This window comes from Oncorhynchus nerka, unplaced genomic scaffold (assembly GCF_034236695.1).
Source record: "Oncorhynchus nerka isolate Pitt River unplaced genomic scaffold, Oner_Uvic_2.0 unplaced_scaffold_1297, whole genome shotgun sequence".
NCBI lineage: Eukaryota > Metazoa > Chordata > Actinopteri > Salmoniformes > Salmonidae > Oncorhynchus > Oncorhynchus nerka.
In genome coordinates, this window is record NW_027040047.1 from 110,702 (window position 1) to 130,674 (window position 19,973).

The following is a 19,973-nucleotide window of genomic DNA, read 5'->3' on the forward strand; positions in this document are numbered from 1 at the left end:
ACCGCATTGTTAAAGGTCAATGAAATATATTTATATCTTATCTATAGCGTAATCATGTCATGATTTGCAATAGCTTTAGATATCTTAATAAATGCGGTATTACAATGACAGCGCAGTGTGAACATCAATGTCATGTTATACTTACTGAGACACCTAGTGGAGACATAACAGCACGACTTGGGAGTTCATTCACTTACACACAGACACACAGCTTGACTTGGGAGTTCATTCACTTACACACAGACACACAGCTTGACTTGGGAGTTCATTCACTTACACACAGACACACAGCTTGACTTGGGAGTTCATTCACTTACACACAGACACACAGCTTGACTTGGGAGTTCATTCACTTACACACAGACACACAGCTTGACTTGGGAGTTCATTCACTTACACACAGACACACAGCTTGACTTGGGAGTTCATTCACTTACACACAGACACACAGCTTGACTTGGGAGTTCATTCACTTACACACAGACACACAGCTTGACTTGGGAGTTCATTCATTTACACACAGACACACAGCTTGACTTGGGAGTTCATTCACTTACACACAGACACACAGCATGACTTGGGAGTTCATTCACTTACACACTGACACACAGCTTGACTTGGGAGCGCTGTAACGGCACATTTTGGGGGAATTGGGTACTGGCTCCTCTTCCTCTATAAAACATAGACAGAACAATATGAAGACAGGCAGACACTGCTTCTCCAATAGAAATCCTCAGTCCCACTTGTCATGGCGACTTCGGCTAGCTCAGCTCATGCATAGAAACACATCTTCGGGTCAAATGGTCGTGTCGCGCCAAACTGCGATTGTGCAGACCGTCACACCAGAGCTACTCCTTCGATATAAAGTTGTTCTTGACGAAAACGTGTCAGATTGTCTCTTTCACAAGGTTGGAGTAATAAAATGTTCAACTACTGAAGACACCTGTTAATTGAAATACATTCCAGGTGACTACCTCATGAAGCTGGTTGAGAGAATGCCAAGCGTCTGCAAAGCCGTCATCAAATCAAAGGGTGGCTACTTTGAAGAATCTAAAATATATTTTGATTTGTTTAACACTTTTTTTTGGTTACTACATGATTCCATATGTGTTATTTCATAGTTTTGATGTTTTCACTATTATTCTACAATGTAGAAAATTATACAAATAAAAACCCTGGAATGAGTCGGTGTTCTAAACCTTCCGACTGGTTCTGGATCTAAACACTGAACAAATAAGTGCAACAACTTCAAAGGCTATAATGAGTTACATAAGTTAAGGGAATCAGTCAATTGAAATGAATAAAATAAAATGTTATTGGTCACATACACATGGTAAGCAGATGTTATTGGTCACATGGTTAGCAGATGTTATTGGTCACATACACATGGTTAGCAGATGTTATTGGTCGGGGCGGCAGGGTGGCCTAGTGGTTAGAGCGTTGGACTAGTAACCGGAAGGTTGCGAGTTCAAACCCCCGAGCTGACAAGGTACAAATCTGTCGTTCTTCCCCTGAACAGGCAGTTAACCCACTGTTCATAGGCAGTCATTGAAAATAAGAATGTGTTCTTAACTGACTTGCCTGGTTAAATAAAGGTAAAATAAAAAATATTAAAAGAAATACACATGGTTAGCAGATGTAATTGGTCACATGGTTAACAGATGGTATTGGTCACATGGTTAGCAGATGTTATTGGTCACATGGTTAGCAGATGTTATTGGTCACATGGTTAACAGATGGTATTGGTCACATGGTTAGCAGATGTTATTGGTCACATGGTTAGCAGATGTTATTGGTCACATGGTTAGCAGATGGTATGGTCACATGGTTAACAGATGGTATTGGTCACATGCAGATGGTTAGCAGATGGTATTGGTCACATACACATGGTTAGCAGATGGTATTGGTCACATACACATGGTTAGCAGATGTTATTGGTCACATACACATGGTTAGCAGATGGTATTGGTCACATACACATGGTTAGCAGATGGTATTGGTCACATACACATGGTTAGCAGATGTTATTGGTCACATACACATGGTTAGCAGATGGTATTGGTCACATACACATGGTTAGCAGATGGTATTGGTCACATACACATGGTTAGCAGATGTTATTGGTCACATACACATGGTTAGCAGATGTTATTGGTCACATACACATAATACACGCAAATCTAAGTAAAGGGATGGAATAAGAATATATAAATATATGGATGTGCAATGACCGAGCAGCATAGGAGAGAAATCAGCCAATTGAAATAAACTCATTAGGCCTTTAACTATGGCCGTCACATGACTGAGAATACAGGTCATCTGTTGGTCACAGATACCTAAACAAAAGTGGGGCATGGATCAGATAACCATCTGGTGTGACCATTTGTCTCATGTAGCGCGACATCTTTGCATAAAGTCGATGAGGCTGTTGATTGTGTCCTGTGGAATGTTGTCCCACTCCTCTTTAATGGCTGTGTGAAGTTGCTGGATATTGGTGGGAACTGGACCATGATGTCGTACACGTCAACCAGCAGGAAGGTGTCCATACTAACGCTTCTCATGCAGCTCAACCAGCGCCATGAGCCACGCACTCACCCAGGCCATCGACCCCAGGCCCAGCGACCCCAGCCCATCGACCCCTACACTCGCCACGCCCATCGACCCACGCCCATCGACCCAAGGTTCCACCATGCCTCTGGACTGCATGACTTCCAATGGGCAGCTACCTGAAAAACAAAAACACAGGGGTTTAAATATAACACAGTTTGAATCACATGATCCAACAATTATCCAATAGAATGGCTTGATTTGTTAAACATGCAAATTGGTCACACCTGTGACAGGTACATCCCTCGTTACAAAGGGATATAACACAGGTGTGTCCACTCAGAAAGAACTGAACGTGAGTTGGGCTCACACCATAGAGACAGTTAGAGGATGTGACCTTGTATCTGTCCCATTCTGGCGTCTGTGAGAACATGGGCTGCGTCATTGAAGCCATCTCCATACTGAAGTAGTCAATTATCCTCTGTTACTTCTATGAGTTGGTTAACAAACTGAAAGGGTGCATTACTGCCCCCTGGAGGTTGTTGTTTGAACAGGTATAAAGCCAAGCTTGGTGATTTACTGCCAGCTGCAGTGATGGAATGTTTGCTGGGTCCTCCTGCTGCTGTATATTGTATGACAGAAGAGTTGACCGAGGTGGAATGACCTAAACCTGACAGCCATCCCCAGCTAGATACATCTCCAACATGGTGGAAGATGGCACTAAGAAAGGAGGAAGGAGGTACGTGTATTTTCATGTTTCATATCCATCTGTTTGTTTTTACTACAGTTTGATGTATTCAAAGTCATAACATTATGGAGTTCTGAGTGAGGTGTTCAATCTATGTTGATGACTAGCCTTGTGAAGAGGAACCTCTGGCAGAACTAAGGTTTGTCTGAGGTGGTGCTCCTTCTACTGTTCAGTGCCTGAGGAGGAGGAGGCGCTCCTGTTCAGTGCCTGAGGAGGAGGAGGCGCTCCTGTTCAGTGCCTGAGGAGGAGGAGGCGCTCCTGTTCAGTGCCTGAGGAGGAGGAGGAGGCGCTCCTGTTCAGTGCCTGAGGAGGAGGAGGAGGCGCTCCTGTTCAGTGCCTGAGGAGGAGGAGGAGGCGCTCCTGTTCAGTGCCTGAGGAGGAGGAGGAGGCGCTCCTGTTCAGTGCCTGAGGAGGAGGAGGGCGCTCCTGTTCAGTGCCTGAGGAGGAGGAGGCGCTCCTGTTCAGTGCCTGAGGAGGCGGCGCTCCTGTTCAGTGCAATGTATACTCTGCCACCTTAGAATATGTGAACCACTATAAATACCTAGGTGTCTGGTTAGACCGTAAACTCTCCTTCCAGACTCACATTAAGCATCTCCATTCTAGAATTGGCTTCCTATTTCGCAACAAAGCATCTGTCACTCATGCTGCCAAACACACTCGTAAAACTGACTATCCAACTGATCCTTGACTTCGGCGATGTCATTTACAAAATAACCTCCAACACTCTACTCAGAACATTTGATGCAGTCTTTCACCGTGCCATCCGTTTTGTCACTAAAGCCCCATATACTACCCACCACTGTGACCTGTATGCTCTCGTTGGCTGGCCCTCGCTTCATATTTGTTTCGCCAAACCCACTGGCTCCACGTCATCTACAAGTCTTTGCTAGGTAAAGCCCCTCCTTATCTCAGCTCACTGGTCACCCTAGCAATACCCACCTTTAGTATGTGTTCCAGCAGTTATATTTCACTGGTTATCCCCAAAGCCAATTCCTCCTTTGGCTGCCTTTCCTTCCAGTTCTCTGCTGCCAATGACTGGAACGAATTGCAAAAATCACTGAAGCTGGGGACCCATATCTCCCTCACTAACGTTAAGCATCAGCTGTCAGAGCAGCTCACAGATCAATGCACCTGTACATAGCCCATCTGTAAATAGCCCATCCAACTATCTCATCCCCATACTATATTTATTTATTTATTTTGCTCCTTTGCACCCCAGTATCTCTACTTGAACATTCGTCTTCTGCTCATCTATCATTCCAGTGTTTAATTGCTAAATGGTAATTACTTCTCCACTATGGCCTATTTATTGCCTCACCTCCCGTATCTTACCTCATTTGCACAAACTGTATATAGACTTTCTCTATTGTATTATTGACTGTATGTTTGTTGACTCCATGTGTAACTCTGTTTGTGCCGCTTTGCTTTATCTTGGCCAAGTCGCAGTTGTAAATGAGAACTTGTTCTCAACTAGACGACCTGGTTAAATAAAAGGTGAAATAAAAAAAGTTATCTAAAAAAATCTTAGAGTATCTGTGTCTTCTCTCATTGGTCGAGACGGGTGGGTGAACACTCTCAGAGCTGCACCTCATCTGCTTGACTCAAAACTCAAGCATGGCTTTGAGTGCCACTCTCCTATCTAGATCAATGAGAGAGGACTAATGTATGTGATCACATGCACATCAGAAGTCTGTTCTGACGTTTAGTTTTAACATCAAACTAAGTATCATTCCAGAAGTTAAAATGGCACCATTGTTGAATCTATGGCTACAAATCAAATCCGAACGTCCTAATCTATTAGATAACTGTTAATATTTATGTTAATGTTAATATACATAATTTTTTAAGTCTGCAATGCCACAGAAACATAATGATGGTGAGTTGTTTCATACAACTAAAGGATGTACAAGGTGACTTAACCATTTGTGTTTCTCTCCTCCCAGTCAGGAGATGGAGGAAGGTGGGAGACGCTGCTGCTGGTCCGGTTTTCGTTGCCGTTTCCTCATCCTGCTCATCACCGTGGCGGCCATCTTGTTCTTCACCAACCACCAGTCAGCAGAGTGTGTCCCAAGATGGTGGGCAGAATACCACGGTCGTTCAGTCAACACCAGTAGTGAAGCAGTTCCTCTCAACTCCGCTGGTTTTACCATAGACGCTCATGAAACTGCGTCTGCCAATTCAACAGATCGTCAGACTTCACGTATCCACTCTACTCGACAGGCCATCAAACTCAACACAACACATCATGAAACTAGTTCCATCACCTCTGCACTGACCATCATCACTAATCTGATCACAGAGGTCAAGGCAGTTCTGGCCACTCCTCCTCCGTATGTGTCCCCAGGACCGTACCATGTAGAATACCCATCAGAGTACATCTTCATCCTGGATGAGCCAGAGAAATGCCGGGAGAAGAACCCCTTCCTGGTTCTGATGGTGCCAGTGGCGCCCTATAACAGGGAGGCTCGTGAGGCCGTCCGCAGGACTTGGGGCAGTGAGAGGCAGGTACTGGGCAGAGAGGTTTGTCTGTTCTTCCTGCTGGGACTGCCCAGTGGAGAGGAGACAGAGCAGCTCCAGGAGAAGGTGCTGCAGGAGAGCAAAGAGCACCAGGATCTGCTGCAGAGCGAATTCATAGACAGCTACAAAAACCTGACCATCAAGACCATGGTGATGATGGAGTGGCTGAGCTCTCGCTGCCCCAACGCCTCCTACGCCATGAAGATCGACTCAGACATGTTCCTCAACGTGAACACCTTGGTCAACATGCTGCTTCACGCTCCAACGCAGAACTACCAGACTGGACTAGTGGCCCGACGGGGCGCTGTTCTAAGAGACCGTAACTCCAAATGGTACCTTCCAAAGGAGGTGTTTCCTGAACCAGTATATCCACCTTATGCACTGGGCCTGGGCTATGTCTTCACCTTAGACCTCCCCAGGAAGCTGGTGGAGGCGTCCAGGCATGTTAAAGCCGTCTACATAGAGGATGTGTATCTGGGACTGTGTATGAGACACCTGGGCATCCGGCCTACTGACCCCCCCAGTGGAAACCTCTTCCATGTGTCCCCTGTGGCTTATGACCGCTGCACCTACTCACGGCTGATAGCCACCACCACACACAGTATCACTCACCAGGTCAACGCATGGACAGACCTACACAAACCTGGTCCTCCCTGCTGATCTCATAGAGTAACAGACTGACTGATGTACCAATCACTTCCTTAGGTTTTTTTGTTCTTGCCAACGATGTAAATCTGGTGAATTTTGTATTTTGCCACTTTGATTAAATCGTTTAATAATCATGATGATGTTACTGAATTTGGATTAGACACACTTCCAGTCTTATATCCTTTGTGGTGCTGGGAGTTACTGCCCCCCCCCCTCTTATATCCTTTGTGGTGCTGGGAGTTACTGCCCCCCCCTCTTATATCCTTTGTGGTGCTGGGAGTTACTGCCCCCCCTCTTATATCCTTTGTGGTGCTGGGAGTTACTGCCCCCCTCTTATATCCTCTGTGGTGCTGGGAGTTACTGCCCCCCCCTCTTATATCCTCTGTGGTGCTGGGAGTTACTGCCCCCCTCTTATATCCTCTGTGGTGCTGGGAGTTACCCCCCCTCTTATATCCTTTGTGGTGCTGGGAGTTACTGCCCCCCTCTTATATCCTTTGTGGTGCTGGGAGTTACTGCCCCCCTCTTATATCCTTTGTGGTGCTGGGAGTTACTGCCCCCCTCTTATATCCTTTGTGGTGCTGGGAGTTACTGCCCCCCCCCCCTCTTATATCCTTTGTGGTGCTGGGAGTTACTGCCCCCCTCTTATATCCTTTGTGGTGCTGGGAGTTACTGCCCCCCCCCTCTTATATCCTTTGTGGTGCTGGGAGTTACTGCCCCCCTCTTATATCCCCTGCCCCCCCCTCTTATATCCTTTGTGGTGCTGGGAGTTACTGCCCCCCTCTTATATCCTTTGTGGTGCTGGGAGTTACTGCCCCCCTCTTATATCCTTTGTGGTGCTGGGGTTACTGCCCCCCTCTTATATCCTTTGTGGTGCTGGGAGTTACCCCCCTCTTATATCCTTTGTGGTGCTGGGTTACTGCCCCCCTCTTATATCCTTTGTGGTGCTGGGAGTTACTGCCCCCCCCTCTTATATCCTTTGTGGTGCTGGGAGTTACTGCCCCCCCTCTTATATCCTTTGTGGTGCTGGGAGTATACTGCCCCCCTCTTATATCCTTTTTGCTGGGAGGCCCCCCTCTTATATCCTTTGTGGTGCTGGGAGTTACTGCCCCCCTCTTATATCCTTTGTGGTGCTGGGAGTTACTGCCCCCCTCTTATATCCTTTGTGGTGCTGGGAGTTACTGCCCCCCTCTTATATCCTTTGTGGTGCTGGGAGTTACTGCCCCCCTCTTATATCCTTTGTGGTGCTGGGAGTTACTGCCCCCCTCTTATATCCTTTGTGGTGCTGGGAGTTACTGCCCCCCCCCCCTCTTATATCCTTTGTGGTGCTGGGAGTTACTGCCCCCCTCTTATATCCTTTGTGGTGCTGGGAGTTACTGCCCCCCTCTTATATCCTTTGTGGTGCTAGTTATGCCCCCCCTCTTATATCCTTTGTGGTGCTGGGAGTTACTGCCCCCCCCCTCTTATATCCTTTGTGGTGCTGGGAGTTACTGCCCCCCCTCTTATATCCTTTGTGGTGCTGGGAGTTACTGCCCCCCCCCCCTCTTATATCCTTTGTGGTGCTGGGAGTTACTGCCCCCCTCTTATATCCTTTGTGGTGCCTGCCCCCCTCTTATATCCTTTGTGGTGCTGGGAGTTACTGCCCCCCCCCCTCTTATATCCTTTGTGGTGCTGGGAGTTACTGCCCCCCTCTTATATCCTTTGTGGTGCTGGGAGTTACTGCCCCCCTCTTATATCCTTTGTGGTGCTGGGAGTTACTGCCCCCTCTTATATCCTTTGTGGTGCTGGGAGTTACTGCCCCCCCCCCCCTCTTATATCCTTTGTGGTGCTGGGAGTTACTGCCCCCCCTCTTATATCCTTTGTGGTGCTGGGAGTTACTGCCCCCCCCTCTTATATATCCTTTGTGGTGCTGGGAGTTACTGCCCCCCCCCTCTTATATCCTTTGTGGTGCTGGGAGTTATCTTATATCCTTTGTGGTGCTGGGAGTTACTGCCCCCCTCTTATATCCTTTGTGGTGCTGGGAGTTACTGCCCCCCTCTTATATCCTTTGTGGTGCTGGGAGTTCTGCCCCCCTCTTATATCCTTTGTGGTGCTGGGAGTTACTGCCCCCCCCTCTTATATCCTTTGTGGTGCTGGGAGTTACTGCCCCCCCCTCTTATATCCTTTGTGGTGCTGGGAGTTACTGCCCCCCTCTTATATCCTTTGTGGTGCTGGGAGTTACTGCCCCCCTCTTATATCCTTTGTGGTGCTGGGAGTTACTGCCCCCCTCTTATATCCTTTGTGGTGCTGGGAGTTACTGCCCCCCTCTTATATCCTTTGTGGTGCTGGGGTTACTCCCCCCTCTTATATCCTTTGTGGTGCTGGGAGTTACTGCCCCCCTCTTATATCCTTTGTGGTGCTGGGAGTTACTGCCCCCCTCTTATATCCTTTGTGGTGCTGGGAGTTACTGCCCCCTCTTATATCCTTTGTGGTGCTGGGAGTTACTGCCCCCCCCCTTTGTGGTGCTCTTATATCCTTTGTGGTGCTGGGAGTTACTGCCCCCCTCTTATATCCTTTGTGGTGCTGGGAGTTACTGCCCCCCCCCTCTTATATCCTTTGTGGTGCTGGGAGTTACTGCCCCCCTCTTATATCCTTTGTGGTGCTGGGAGTTACTGCCCCCCTCTTATATCCTTTGTGGTGCTGGGAGTTACTGCCCCCCCTCTTATATCCTTTGTGGTGCTGGGAGTTACTGCCCCCCTCTTATATCCTTTGTGGTGCTGGGAGTTACTGCCCCCCCCCTCTTATATCCTTTGTGGTGCTGGGAGTTACTGCCCCCCTCTTATATCCTTTGTGGTGCTGGGAGTTACTGCCCCCCTCTTATATCCTTTGTGGTGCTGGGAGTTACTGCCCCCCTCTTATATCCTTTGTGGTGCTGGGAGTTACTGCCCCCCTCTTATATCCTTTGTGGTGCTGGGAGTTACTGCCCCCCTCTTATATCCTTTGTGGTGCTGGGAGTTACTGCCCCCCCCTCTTATATCCTTTGTGGTGCTGGGAGTTACTGCCCCCCTCTTATATCCTTTGTGGTGCTGGGAGTTACTGCCCCCCCCTCTTATATCCTTTGTGGTGCTGGGAGTTACCCCCCCTCTTATATCCTTTGTGGTGCTGGGAGTTACTGCCCCCCTCTTATATCCTTTGTGGTGCTGGGAGTTACTGCCCCCCCCTCTTATATCCTTTGTGGTGCTGGGAGTTACTGCCCCCCTCTTATATCCTTTGTGGTGCTGGGAGTTACTGCCCCCCTCTTATATCCTTTGTGGTGCTGGGTGTTACTGCCCCCCTCTTATATCCTTTGTGGTGCTGGGGGTTACTGCCTCCCCCCCTTTTGTGGTCTGGGTGTTACTGCCCCCCCTCTTATATCCTTTGTGGTGCTGGGTGTCACTGCCCCCCAACCCCCCAAAAAAAAAAATATCTACATTGGAGAACAAGTTATTGTACTGAAACTCGACCACACGAAATGTATAGAGGTACAATTGTGTGTCATTTTTCTACTTTATTTGAATATAATGTTTTATTTCATGGTCTAACTGGACATAATGAGTCATTATAGTAGTTCTCTTATCATTATTGTTACAGCGATCTATCCATGCTCATAGTTTATGCATGTTCAGTGGAAGGTTTACATGATTATACGGTTTATGTGTGTAAGGCATCTGAACTAGTTTCTTGAGAAGCTAGCTGGGGGACACGCGCTGGTTTAGTTCTGGGTTCAGAGATGATTTAAATGATAATGCCCAAGGATATATTGACATGGGTGTTGTTAGGCCAAAGACAAAGTCAAGGGTAGGCAAATTTGCCAATATGTCCTCCAAACACCGGCTTCAAGGACATTATCACTTTTATGCAATGGGATGGTCAACATATTAAAATAATCATTGACATATTTTCATTAAAGACATTATTCTGATGAATTTATTCATTCGATTTCATCCTTCCACAAGATATAGTCACGACACAAATCTAGGGTTGCTACCAAAGCCAGCTGGTCGTTCGTTCTATCGGTTCGGTTGCCAGAGACACGACCCAGTTGTTCTGCATCTATGGACGCGCCCCAGTCGTTTGTTCTAAATGTTCCATTGCCAAACTGTCTGGCCGTGTTCTTGTCCCTTGCTTGCTAGCTAGCCAACTACGTCTGACTGAACAGAATAACAGCAGTAGCTGCATTTGTTGAAGCTGTTTTCTAGTGACATTTATTTTGATACGTCTATAACAATGAGCTAATAAGTGCAATTTTCGCCTCGCATAGAAAATTCGCTCACTCGTCAGGACACTGTTGTTCAGAGGAGCAAGCCAACAACACAATCACTTCAAACTGAAGCTGGAAAAAAGCAAATTAGCTGCACTTTGTTTCGTTTGGACTTTTTTTCAATTGACATTTCTTATATCCTTAAAAATGACGCCAGCTGATTCATGATTTAGACTGGCCGAGAAACGCTGCCTGTCTGTCTGTCTTGTCCCGACTGTTCATCACTATGGGACAGCTGGTGAGAATTTGAATATTGAAGCAATGTTGCAAATGTCAGAGAGACAGACAAAGGTTTATACAAATCTCCGCTGTTGAAAACTAAATGTGAGACAATGTCTAGATGCTTTTCATAGTAGAGATCAAGTTCATAAATTGCCTGGCTGGGCTGACGAAACGTTGTATTGCGGAGTCAGATGGAACAGAGTAAATAGGCATTTTTAACGTCATAGATTTAGCCGGTGGTAACTTGTGGAATAGACACCGGCTGGAATACGGTTTTAACCAATCAGCATTCAGGATTAGACACACTCATTGCATAAAAGCTGTCTATAGATTTATTTTTATATATACAAACTCGAGTACAAACAATGGTTAGCAGAATCGTTTGAGGGCTCACAGTGTACTGTTTACCATGATAGGATTTTATAAGATGGACAACACTGGGAGAGGACTGCAGATTGATTTTATAAGACGTACAACACTGGGAGAGGACTGCAGATTGATTTTATAAGACAGACAACACTGGGAGAGGACTGCAGATTGATTTTATAAGACGTACAACACTGGGAGAGGACTGCAGATTGATTTTATAAGACAGACAACACTGGGAGAGGACTGCAGATTGATTTTATAAGACGGACAACACTGGGAGAGGACTGCAGATTGATTTTATAAGACAGACAACACTGGGAGAGGACTGCAGATTGATTTTATAAGACAGACAACACTGGGAGAGGACTGCAGATTGATTTTATAAGACAGACAACACTGGGAGAGGACTGCAGATTGATTTTATAAGACGGACAACACTGGGAGAGGACTGCAGATTGATTTTATAAGACAGACAACACTGGGAGAGGATTGCAGATTGATTTTATAAGACGGACAACACTGGGAGAGGACTGCAGATTGATTTTATAAGACAGACAACATTGGGAGAGGACTGCAGATTGATTTTATAAGATAGACAACACTGGGAGAGGACTGCAGATTGATTTTATAAGACAGACAACACTGGGAGAGGACTGCAGATTGATTTTATAAGACAGACAACACTGGGAGAGGACTGCAGATTGATTTTATAAGACAGACAACACTGGGAGAGGACTGCAGATTGATTTTATAAGACAGACAACACTGGGAGAGGACTGCAGATTGATTTTATAAGACAGACAACACTGGGAGAGGACTGCAGATTGATTTTGTAAGACAGACAACACTGGGAGAGGACTGCAGATTGATTTTATAAGACAGACAACACTGGGAGAGGACTGCAGATTGATTTTATAAGACGGACAACACTGGGAGATGACTGCAGATTGATTTTATAAGACAGACAACACTGGGAGAGGACTGCAGATTGATTTTATAAGACAGACAACACTGGGAGAGGACTGCAGATTGATTTCATAAGACAGACAACACTGGGAGTTGACTGCAGATTGATTTTATAAGACGGACAACACTGGGAGAGGACTGCAGATTGATTTTATAAGACAGACAACACTGGGAGAGGACTGCAGATTGATTTTATAAGACAGACAACACTGGGAGAGGACTGCAGATTGATTTTATAAGACAGACAACACTGGGAGAGGACTGCAGATTGATTTTATAAGACAGACAACACTGGGAGAGGACTGCAGATTGAACCACTGAAGTTCCCAGAAGGGAATTATATCAACCAGTGAAAGCGAACATCATGTCACGTTATCGTCTTACTGAGATACCTAGTGGACACAACAGCATAACCGAGGAGATGAATTTCCTAAGTCCCTAAGACCATTGATAAATAGGTAATTGACTAATACACAAAGACAACGTATTAGTTATACACACCAGTGGGATACCCCAGCAGTTCTACTACCTGTAGTCATACAGCAGGAACAGACACTTTCTGCTTTATCAATGTACCAAAGTCCAGGTTCTAGAAAATCCCCCCCGGCATAAAGACATTTTACAGCCATAATCCAACCAAACAAGTAAATATGACAATATTGCTTGAATGATCTGTCCAATTCACATTCACATTCATAGTCGGCAGGGTAGCCTAGTGGTTAGAGCGTTGGACTAGTAACCGGAAGGTTGCAAGTTCAAACCCCCGAGCTGACAAGGTACAAATCTGTCGTTCTGCCCCTGAACAGGCAGGTTAACCCACTGTTCCCAGGCCGTCATTGAAAATAAGAATTTGTTCTTAACTGACTTGCCTAGTTAAATAAAGGTAGAAAAAAAAATTGTTTTTTTTTAAAAGAGGAAAATATGACCGATGTGTCTCCATCATGTTCGACAGCCATTGTACAGACGTCTTAGAGAATGGCCATAGTGTCGGAGTTCTTATCTCAACAGGAAGGCCTCAGGTGAGTTTTAAAACAAACACACCTTTTTTTTTTCTTGTTTTTTTTTGGTGAGAAATCTCACTACTAAATGGTTATTTATTCCATAGTCATCTCTATAAGAATGAATCTGATCCAAGGTTGTGTCTGTGTGTATAAGCACAGTTTGGACTCTTTGTTATAGGCTGACTGTCTTAACATGTCAAAAAAAAATTAGTGCAGCGATACCAAGGCCCATAGGGCTCTGGTCAAACGTAGTGCACTACATAGGGAATAGGGTGCCATTTTGGACACATGTATCGTAGTGCACTACATAGGGAATAGGGTGCCATTTTGGACACTGATGTATCGTAGTGCACTACATAGGGAATAGGGTGCCATTTTGGACACGGATGTATCGTAGTGCACTACATAGGGAATAGGGTGCCATTTTGGACACATGTATCGTAGTGCACTACATAGGGAATAGGGTGCCATTTTGGACACTGATGTATCGTAGTGCACTACATAGGGAATAGGGTGCCATTTTGGACACGGATGTATCGTAGTGCACTACATAGGGAATAGGGTGCAATTTTGGACACGTCTGTAACACTTAACCTAATCTAAGAGATTAAATAATCTGTCTGGGTACAACACATGTGCACGCCACAGCGATGGTAACAGAGTCTACTGTCACCAGGTAGTGTCGAGGGTTGCCAGGGCACTCAGTCTTCTGGAGCACGGTGATAGTGGCCCACACGGGGACAGAGTTATATGTCCTGTCCTCGTGCTTGTTGACGATGCAGCCCTCATACAGACACTCAGCCACCAGGATTTTAGCAGGAATCCTGTCCTCTCTCTCATCGATTCTGTAAGAGAGCAACGTTGTGAAATGATATCAAGGCCAACGTGACGTCACAGTGTAGCCTGATATTATCGGAAACGTCCACTGATTAGATATATGCATTGAATTTGATGAATGGCATCAACAAAATGAAAATACATGCACATTAATACCATAATTAAATGATTAGTAACTATTTGACATTTTCATAGGCTTTTACTCCATGCTTTGTGTTTGTCTTCAAAACGTTTGAAACATCATGTCAATCATGTGCCGTCAGTCCTGCCATCCAAAGCTGACTATTCATTTGAGAGTTCTATTTCCCCAGTCCCATCCTTCAGTTTACCAAACAAAGTGTCAGGACCGGGCTGCTGAAATGACGCTATTACATATTGTGCTGTTTTACAGAAAGCTGAAGGGCGATACCTTACCTGTACCGCCAGGGGGAGATAGAGCGGTTGTTGTATTGCACCGATGACAGAGACCCAGTGTGGAGTGTGAAGCTGGGGCAGCTCGGTCTGTCCCAGGGCCGTTGCAGGTGGATGCTGTCAGACACAGCCGTCCTAAAGCAGCGGATGCTCATGATGAACCTTGAAGCCCGCCGATCCACACCCCTCTGATTGAAACATCTCTTTGCTGACGACAGCCATACAAAACTCAGGCAACCGCAGATGCAAAGAACTAACATCTGGAAAACGGCGAAGAAAGCAAGCGTTTTTCATGCGACAACAAGTAGATCGTAAATAGCAGAAGTTTAAAACTCAGATGATCAACAACAACTAATTTAAACAACTAATTGATTTTTTGACACGCACATCGAAACCATTAGCCTATAATAACCTGTCCCTAAACATATTCCATTCATATACAATGTAATTAAATATAATTTAAAATACTAATTTAATTATATATTTCAAAATAGCATAATGCTTTAATCCTGCAGACTGACCCGTGTCATCCTCCAACGGTGTTTTTTAAACGAAAAGACCAGGTGGCTGCAGGAGTCTGTCCTCAATGTGCCATGGTTGCCCTTCCCCTGTCACTGTTTATATAGTGACAGTTGTAGGCCACTTTCTCCTGGGGAAACCCGAGACGGAAATGAAACGATTAAACTCTATGCCGCTGCAGCACCTTACACCGATGTCCTTTTCCTCAACCGCTTTATTGCTAATCACTGTGTGGCGTCATTCAAAGCGGTAAAGGAATGCGAGATTGATTCGAGGTTATTCATCACCAAAACTCAGTATGCTAGATCTGAATTAGATTTTCTATTCAAATGACCATGGTTATATTATTGAACTTGAAACGTTCACTTTGCACTTTAGGAACCGTTTTAAAATTAGTTAGTTATTCTACTTTTACTCCAAATATAATTCCCTCCGACATGATTATGCTGTTCATGCTATGAATAAATTCTTTCTTTCTTTCTTTCTTTCTTTCTTTCTTTCTTTCTTTCTTTCTTTCTTTCTTTCTAAACACATATGTTCTTTTATGGTACATGTACTTGAGGTAATTCTCATATGAACCGTGTTACATTTTTGGTTGTTATTGGTCCATTGTACATTTCCAGCACACGCTAACAAGTTAACAAGCTAACAAAACCTCATTTCCCAGAGGAGAGATATTTGGAGATAGTGGAGGGAGGAGTGGGAGAACGGCCCTACTATATAGGCCTATATTCACAGCCAGGTCACCAGTGATTACAAGTCCGTATCCAACGTCCATCCATGTCTGAGGATGTCGGGAGATGACGTGGAAACTGGCCTCTAGGGGCAACAGTGAGCGCCGATACCTTTAAGTAGGTTTGGGTTTTGCCAAGGTGTTGTGGATGAGGATGGTGCAACAACTCCATCCACCGGATGTGTACCAAACTCACTAAAAGTGGCAGTAATAAAGCCTCTTGAAAAAGCCAAAAAAAGTACCCAGAAAATATTTTAAAAACTATCGGCCTATGTCGAATCTCCCATTCCTCTCAAATTGTTTTGATAAATCTGTTGCGCAGCAACTCACTTCCTTTACTGAAGACAAACAATGTATACAAAATGTTTCAGTCTGGTTTTAGACCCCATCATAGCACTGAGACTGCACTCGTGACGGTGGTAAATGACCCTTTAATGGCGTCAGACCGAGGCTCTGCATCTGTCCTCGTTGCTCCTAGACCTTAGTGCTGCTTTAGACCCCATCATAGCACAGACCGAGGCTCTGCATCTGTCCTCGTTGCTCCTAGACCTTAGTGCTGCTTTAGACCCCATCATAGCACAGACCGAGGCTCTGCATCTGTCCTCGTTGCTCCTAGACCTTAGTGCTGCTTTAGACCCCATCATAGCACAGACCGAGGCTCTGCATCTGTCCTCGTTGCTCCTAGACCTTAGTGCTGTTTTTGACACCATCGATCACCACATACTTTTGGAGAGATTGGAAACCCTAATAGGACAAGTTCTGGCCTGGTTTAGATAGTTCTGGCCTGGTTTAGATCTTATTTGTTGGAAAGATATCAGTTTGTCTCTGTGGATGGTTTGTCCTCTGACAAATCAATTGTACGTTTCGGTGTTCCTCAAGGTTCCGTTTTAGGACCACTATTGTTTTCACCATATATTTTACCTCTTGATGATGCCATTAGGAAACATAATGTTAACTTTCACTGCTATGCGGATGACACACAGCTGGACACTTCGATGAAACATGGTGAAGCCCCAAAATTGCCCTCAATGGAAGCCTGTGTTTCAGACATAAGGAAGTAGAGGGAGGCAAATGTTTTACTTTTAAACTTGGACAAAACAGAGATGCTAGTTCTAGGTCCCAAGAGATCTTCTGTTGGATCTGACAATTGATCTTGATGGTTGTACAGTCGTCTCAAATAAAACTGTGAAGGACTGTGTTGCTGCTCCAGTTTCAACTGTTCTGCCTGCGGCTATGGAACCCTGACCTGTTTACCGGACGTGCTACCTTGTCCTGGACCTACTGTTTTCGACTCTCTCTACCGCACCTGCGGTCTCTAACTCTGAATGATCGAATATGAAAAGCCAACTGACATTTACTCCTGAGGTGCTGACTTGCTGCACCCTCTACAACCACTGTGATTATTATTATTTGACCCTGCTGGTCATCTATGAACATTTGAACATCTTGGCCATGTACTGTTATAATCTCCACCTGGCACAGCCAGAAGACGACTGGCCACTCCTCAGATCCTGGTTCCTCTCTAGGTTTCATCCTAGATTCTTGCCATTCCAGGGAGTTTTTCCTAGCCACCATGCTTCTACATCTGCATTGTTTGGTGTTTGGGGTTTTAGGCTGGATTTCTGTATATCACTTTGTGACATTAGCTGATGTAAAAAGGGCTTTGTAAATACATTTGATAGAAAACATTTGATTGATTCATTGTGATTGACTGGTCTACCTTCAACGCATTCCTAACATTTCTGTAGAAAAGACAAAGATAAAGTCTTGTTGTTCTATTTATTAGTTAACTTATTTCAACACCTGATTCAGAAGCCCTGTTGGAGGTAGGTGCACTTGATTCAGAAGCCCTGTTGGAAGTAGATACACTTGATTCAGAAGCCCTGTTGGAAGTAGGTGTACTTGATTCAGAAGCACTGTTAGAAGTAGTTGCACTTGATTCAGAAGCCCTGTTGGAAGTAGGTACACTTGATTCAGAAGCCCTGTTGGAAGTAGGTGCACTTGATTCAGAAGCCCTGTTGGAAGTAGGTGCACTTGATTCAGAAGCCCTGTTGGAGGTAGGTGCACTTGATTCAGAGGCCCTGTTGGAGGTAGGTGCACTTCATTCAGAAGCCCTGTTGGAAGTAGGTGCACTTGATTTAGAAGCCCTGTTGGAAGTAGGTGCACTTGATTCAGAAGCCCTGTTGAAGGTAGGTGCACTTGATTCAAAGGCCCTGTTGGAAGTAGGTGCACTTCATTCAGAAGCCCTGTTGGAAGTAGGTGCACTTGATTCAGAAGCCCTGTTGGAGGTAGGTGCACTTGATTCAGAAGCCCTGTTGGAAGTAGGTGCACTTGATTCAGAAGCCCTGTTGGAGGAAGGTGCACTTGATTCAGAAGCCCTGTTGGAAGTAGGTGCACTTGATTCAGAAGCCTTGTTGGAGGAAGGTGCACTTGATTCAGAAGCCCTGTTGGAAGTAGGTGTACTTGATTCAGAAGCACTGTTAGAAGTAGGTGCACTTCATTCAGAAGCCCTGTTGGAAGTAGGTGCACTTGATTCAGAAGCCCTGTTGGAGGTAGGTGCACTTGATTCAGAGGCCCTGTTGAAGGTAGGTGCACTTGATTCAGAGGCCCTGTTTGAGGTAGATGCACTTGATTCAGAGGCCCTGTTGGAGGTAGGTGCACTTGATTCAGAAGCCCTGTTGGAAGTAGGTGCATTTGATTCAGAAGCCCTGTTGGAAGTAGGTGCACTTAATTCAGAGGCCCTGTTGGAAGTAGGTGCACTTGATTCAGAGGCCCTGTTGGAGGTAGATGCACAAGATTCAGAGGCCCTGTTGGCGGTAGGTGCACTTGATTCAGAGGCCCTGTTGGCGGTAGGTGCACTTGATTCAGAAGCCCTGTTGGAAGTAGGTGCACTTGATTCAGAAGCCCTGTTGGAGGTAGGTGCATTTGATTCAGAGGCCCTGTTGGAGGTAGGTGCATTTGATTCAGAGGCCCTGTTGGAGGTAGGTGCACTTGATTCAGAGGCCCTGTTGGAGGTAGGTGCACTTGATTCAGAGGCCCTGTTGGAGGTAGGTGCACTTGATTCAGAGGCCCTGTTGGAGGTAGGTGCATTTGATTCAGAGGCCCTGTTGGAGGTAGGTGCATTTGATTCAGAGGCCCTGTTGGAGGTAGGTGCACTTGATTCAGAGGCCCTGTTGGAGGTAGGTGCACTTGATTCAGAGGCCCTGTTGGAGGTAGGTGCACTTGATTCAGAGGCCCTGTAGATTCCGCCTGTCCGTCGGACCAGGAGAAATATATTAAGAGAGCCAACTGTACTGGCCAATCAAATAGCTCAAATCACTGCACTGCACTGCACGCTTCCAAGACCCCAAAACAAGGTTTAGTATTAGCCATGAGGTGTCGTAACTTTTAAAACCACATGACCAGAGAGAGACTGTCCAAGAATACAGCAGAGAGAGACTGTCCAGGGAATACAGCAGTGAGAGACTGTCCAAGAATACAGCAGAGAGAGACTGTCCAAGAATACAGCAGAGAGAGACTGTCCAAGAATACAGCAGTGAGAGACTGTCCAAGAATACAGCAGAGAGAGACTGTCCAGGGAATACAGCAGAGAGAGCCTGTCCAAGAATACAGCAGAGAGACTGTCCAAGAATACAGCAGAGAGAGACTGTCCAAGAATACAGCAGAGAGACTGTCCAAGAATACAGCAGAGAGAGACTGTCCAAGAATACAGCAGAGAGAGACTGTCCAAGAATACAGCAGAGAGAGACTGTCCAAGAATACAGCAGAGAGACTGTCCAAGAATACAGCAGAGAGAGACTGTCCAGGGAATACAGCAGAGAGAGCCTGTCCAAGAATACAGCAGAGAGACTGTCCAAGAATACAGCAGAGAGAGAGACTGTCCAAGAATACAGCAGAGAGAGACTGTCCAAGAATACAGCAGAGAGAGAGACTGTCCAAGAATACAGCAGAGAGAGACTGTCCAAGAATACAGCAGAGAGAGACTGTCCAAGAATACAGCAGAGAGAGACTGTCCAAGAATACAGCAGAGAGAGACTGTCCAGAGAATACAGCAGAGAGACTGTCCAAGAATACAGCAGAGAGAGACTGTCCAAGAATACAGCAGAGAGACTGTCCAGGGAATACAGCAGAGAGAGACTGTCCAAGAATACAGCAGAGAGACTGTCCAGGGAATACAGC

At 45.6% G+C, this 19,973-nt stretch overlaps 2 protein-coding genes across 2 annotated transcripts; one reads left to right on the plus strand and one right to left on the minus strand.

The window, feature by feature from the left end:
• Nucleotides 1-2,908: 2,908 nt before the first annotated feature.
• LOC135568964 (beta-1,3-galactosyltransferase 2-like) lies at nt 2,909-6,597 on the plus strand. The gene is made up of 2 exons (XM_065015742.1): nt 2,909-3,286; nt 5,239-6,597. Exons 1-2 carry the CDS (start codon nt 3,252-3,254, stop codon nt 6,470-6,472), a joined length of 1,269 nt encoding a protein of 422 aa, XP_064871814.1. The 5' UTR covers nt 2,909-3,251; the 3' UTR covers nt 6,473-6,597.
• Nucleotides 6,598-12,398: 5,801 nt separating this feature from the next.
• On the minus strand, nt 12,399-15,341 carry LOC115118550 (interleukin-17C-like). The gene is made up of 3 exons (XM_029647189.2): nt 15,064-15,341; nt 14,546-14,802; nt 12,399-14,139 (listed from the first exon to the last, which is right to left on the minus strand). The coding sequence occupies exons 1-3, from the start codon at nt 15,070-15,072 to the stop codon at nt 13,902-13,904; spliced, it is 504 nt and encodes a 167-aa protein (XP_029503049.1). The 5' UTR covers nt 15,073-15,341; the 3' UTR covers nt 12,399-13,901.
• Between the last annotated feature and the right edge of the window lie 4,632 nt (nt 15,342-19,973).

Coding starts and splice junctions, on each gene's coding strand:
- LOC135568964 (XM_065015742.1), top strand. CDS start 3,252: ATGGTGGAAGATGGCACTAAGAAAGGAGGAAGGAG. Junction 3,287..5,238: donor ACTAAGAAAGGAGGAAGGAG/GTACGTGTATTT, acceptor CTCTCCTCCCAG/TCAGGAGATGGAGGAAGGTG.
- LOC115118550 (XM_029647189.2), bottom strand. Junction 14,140..14,545: donor ATCTCCCCCTGGCGGTACAG/GTAAGGTATCGC, acceptor GCTCTCTTACAG/AATCGATGAGAGAGAGGACA.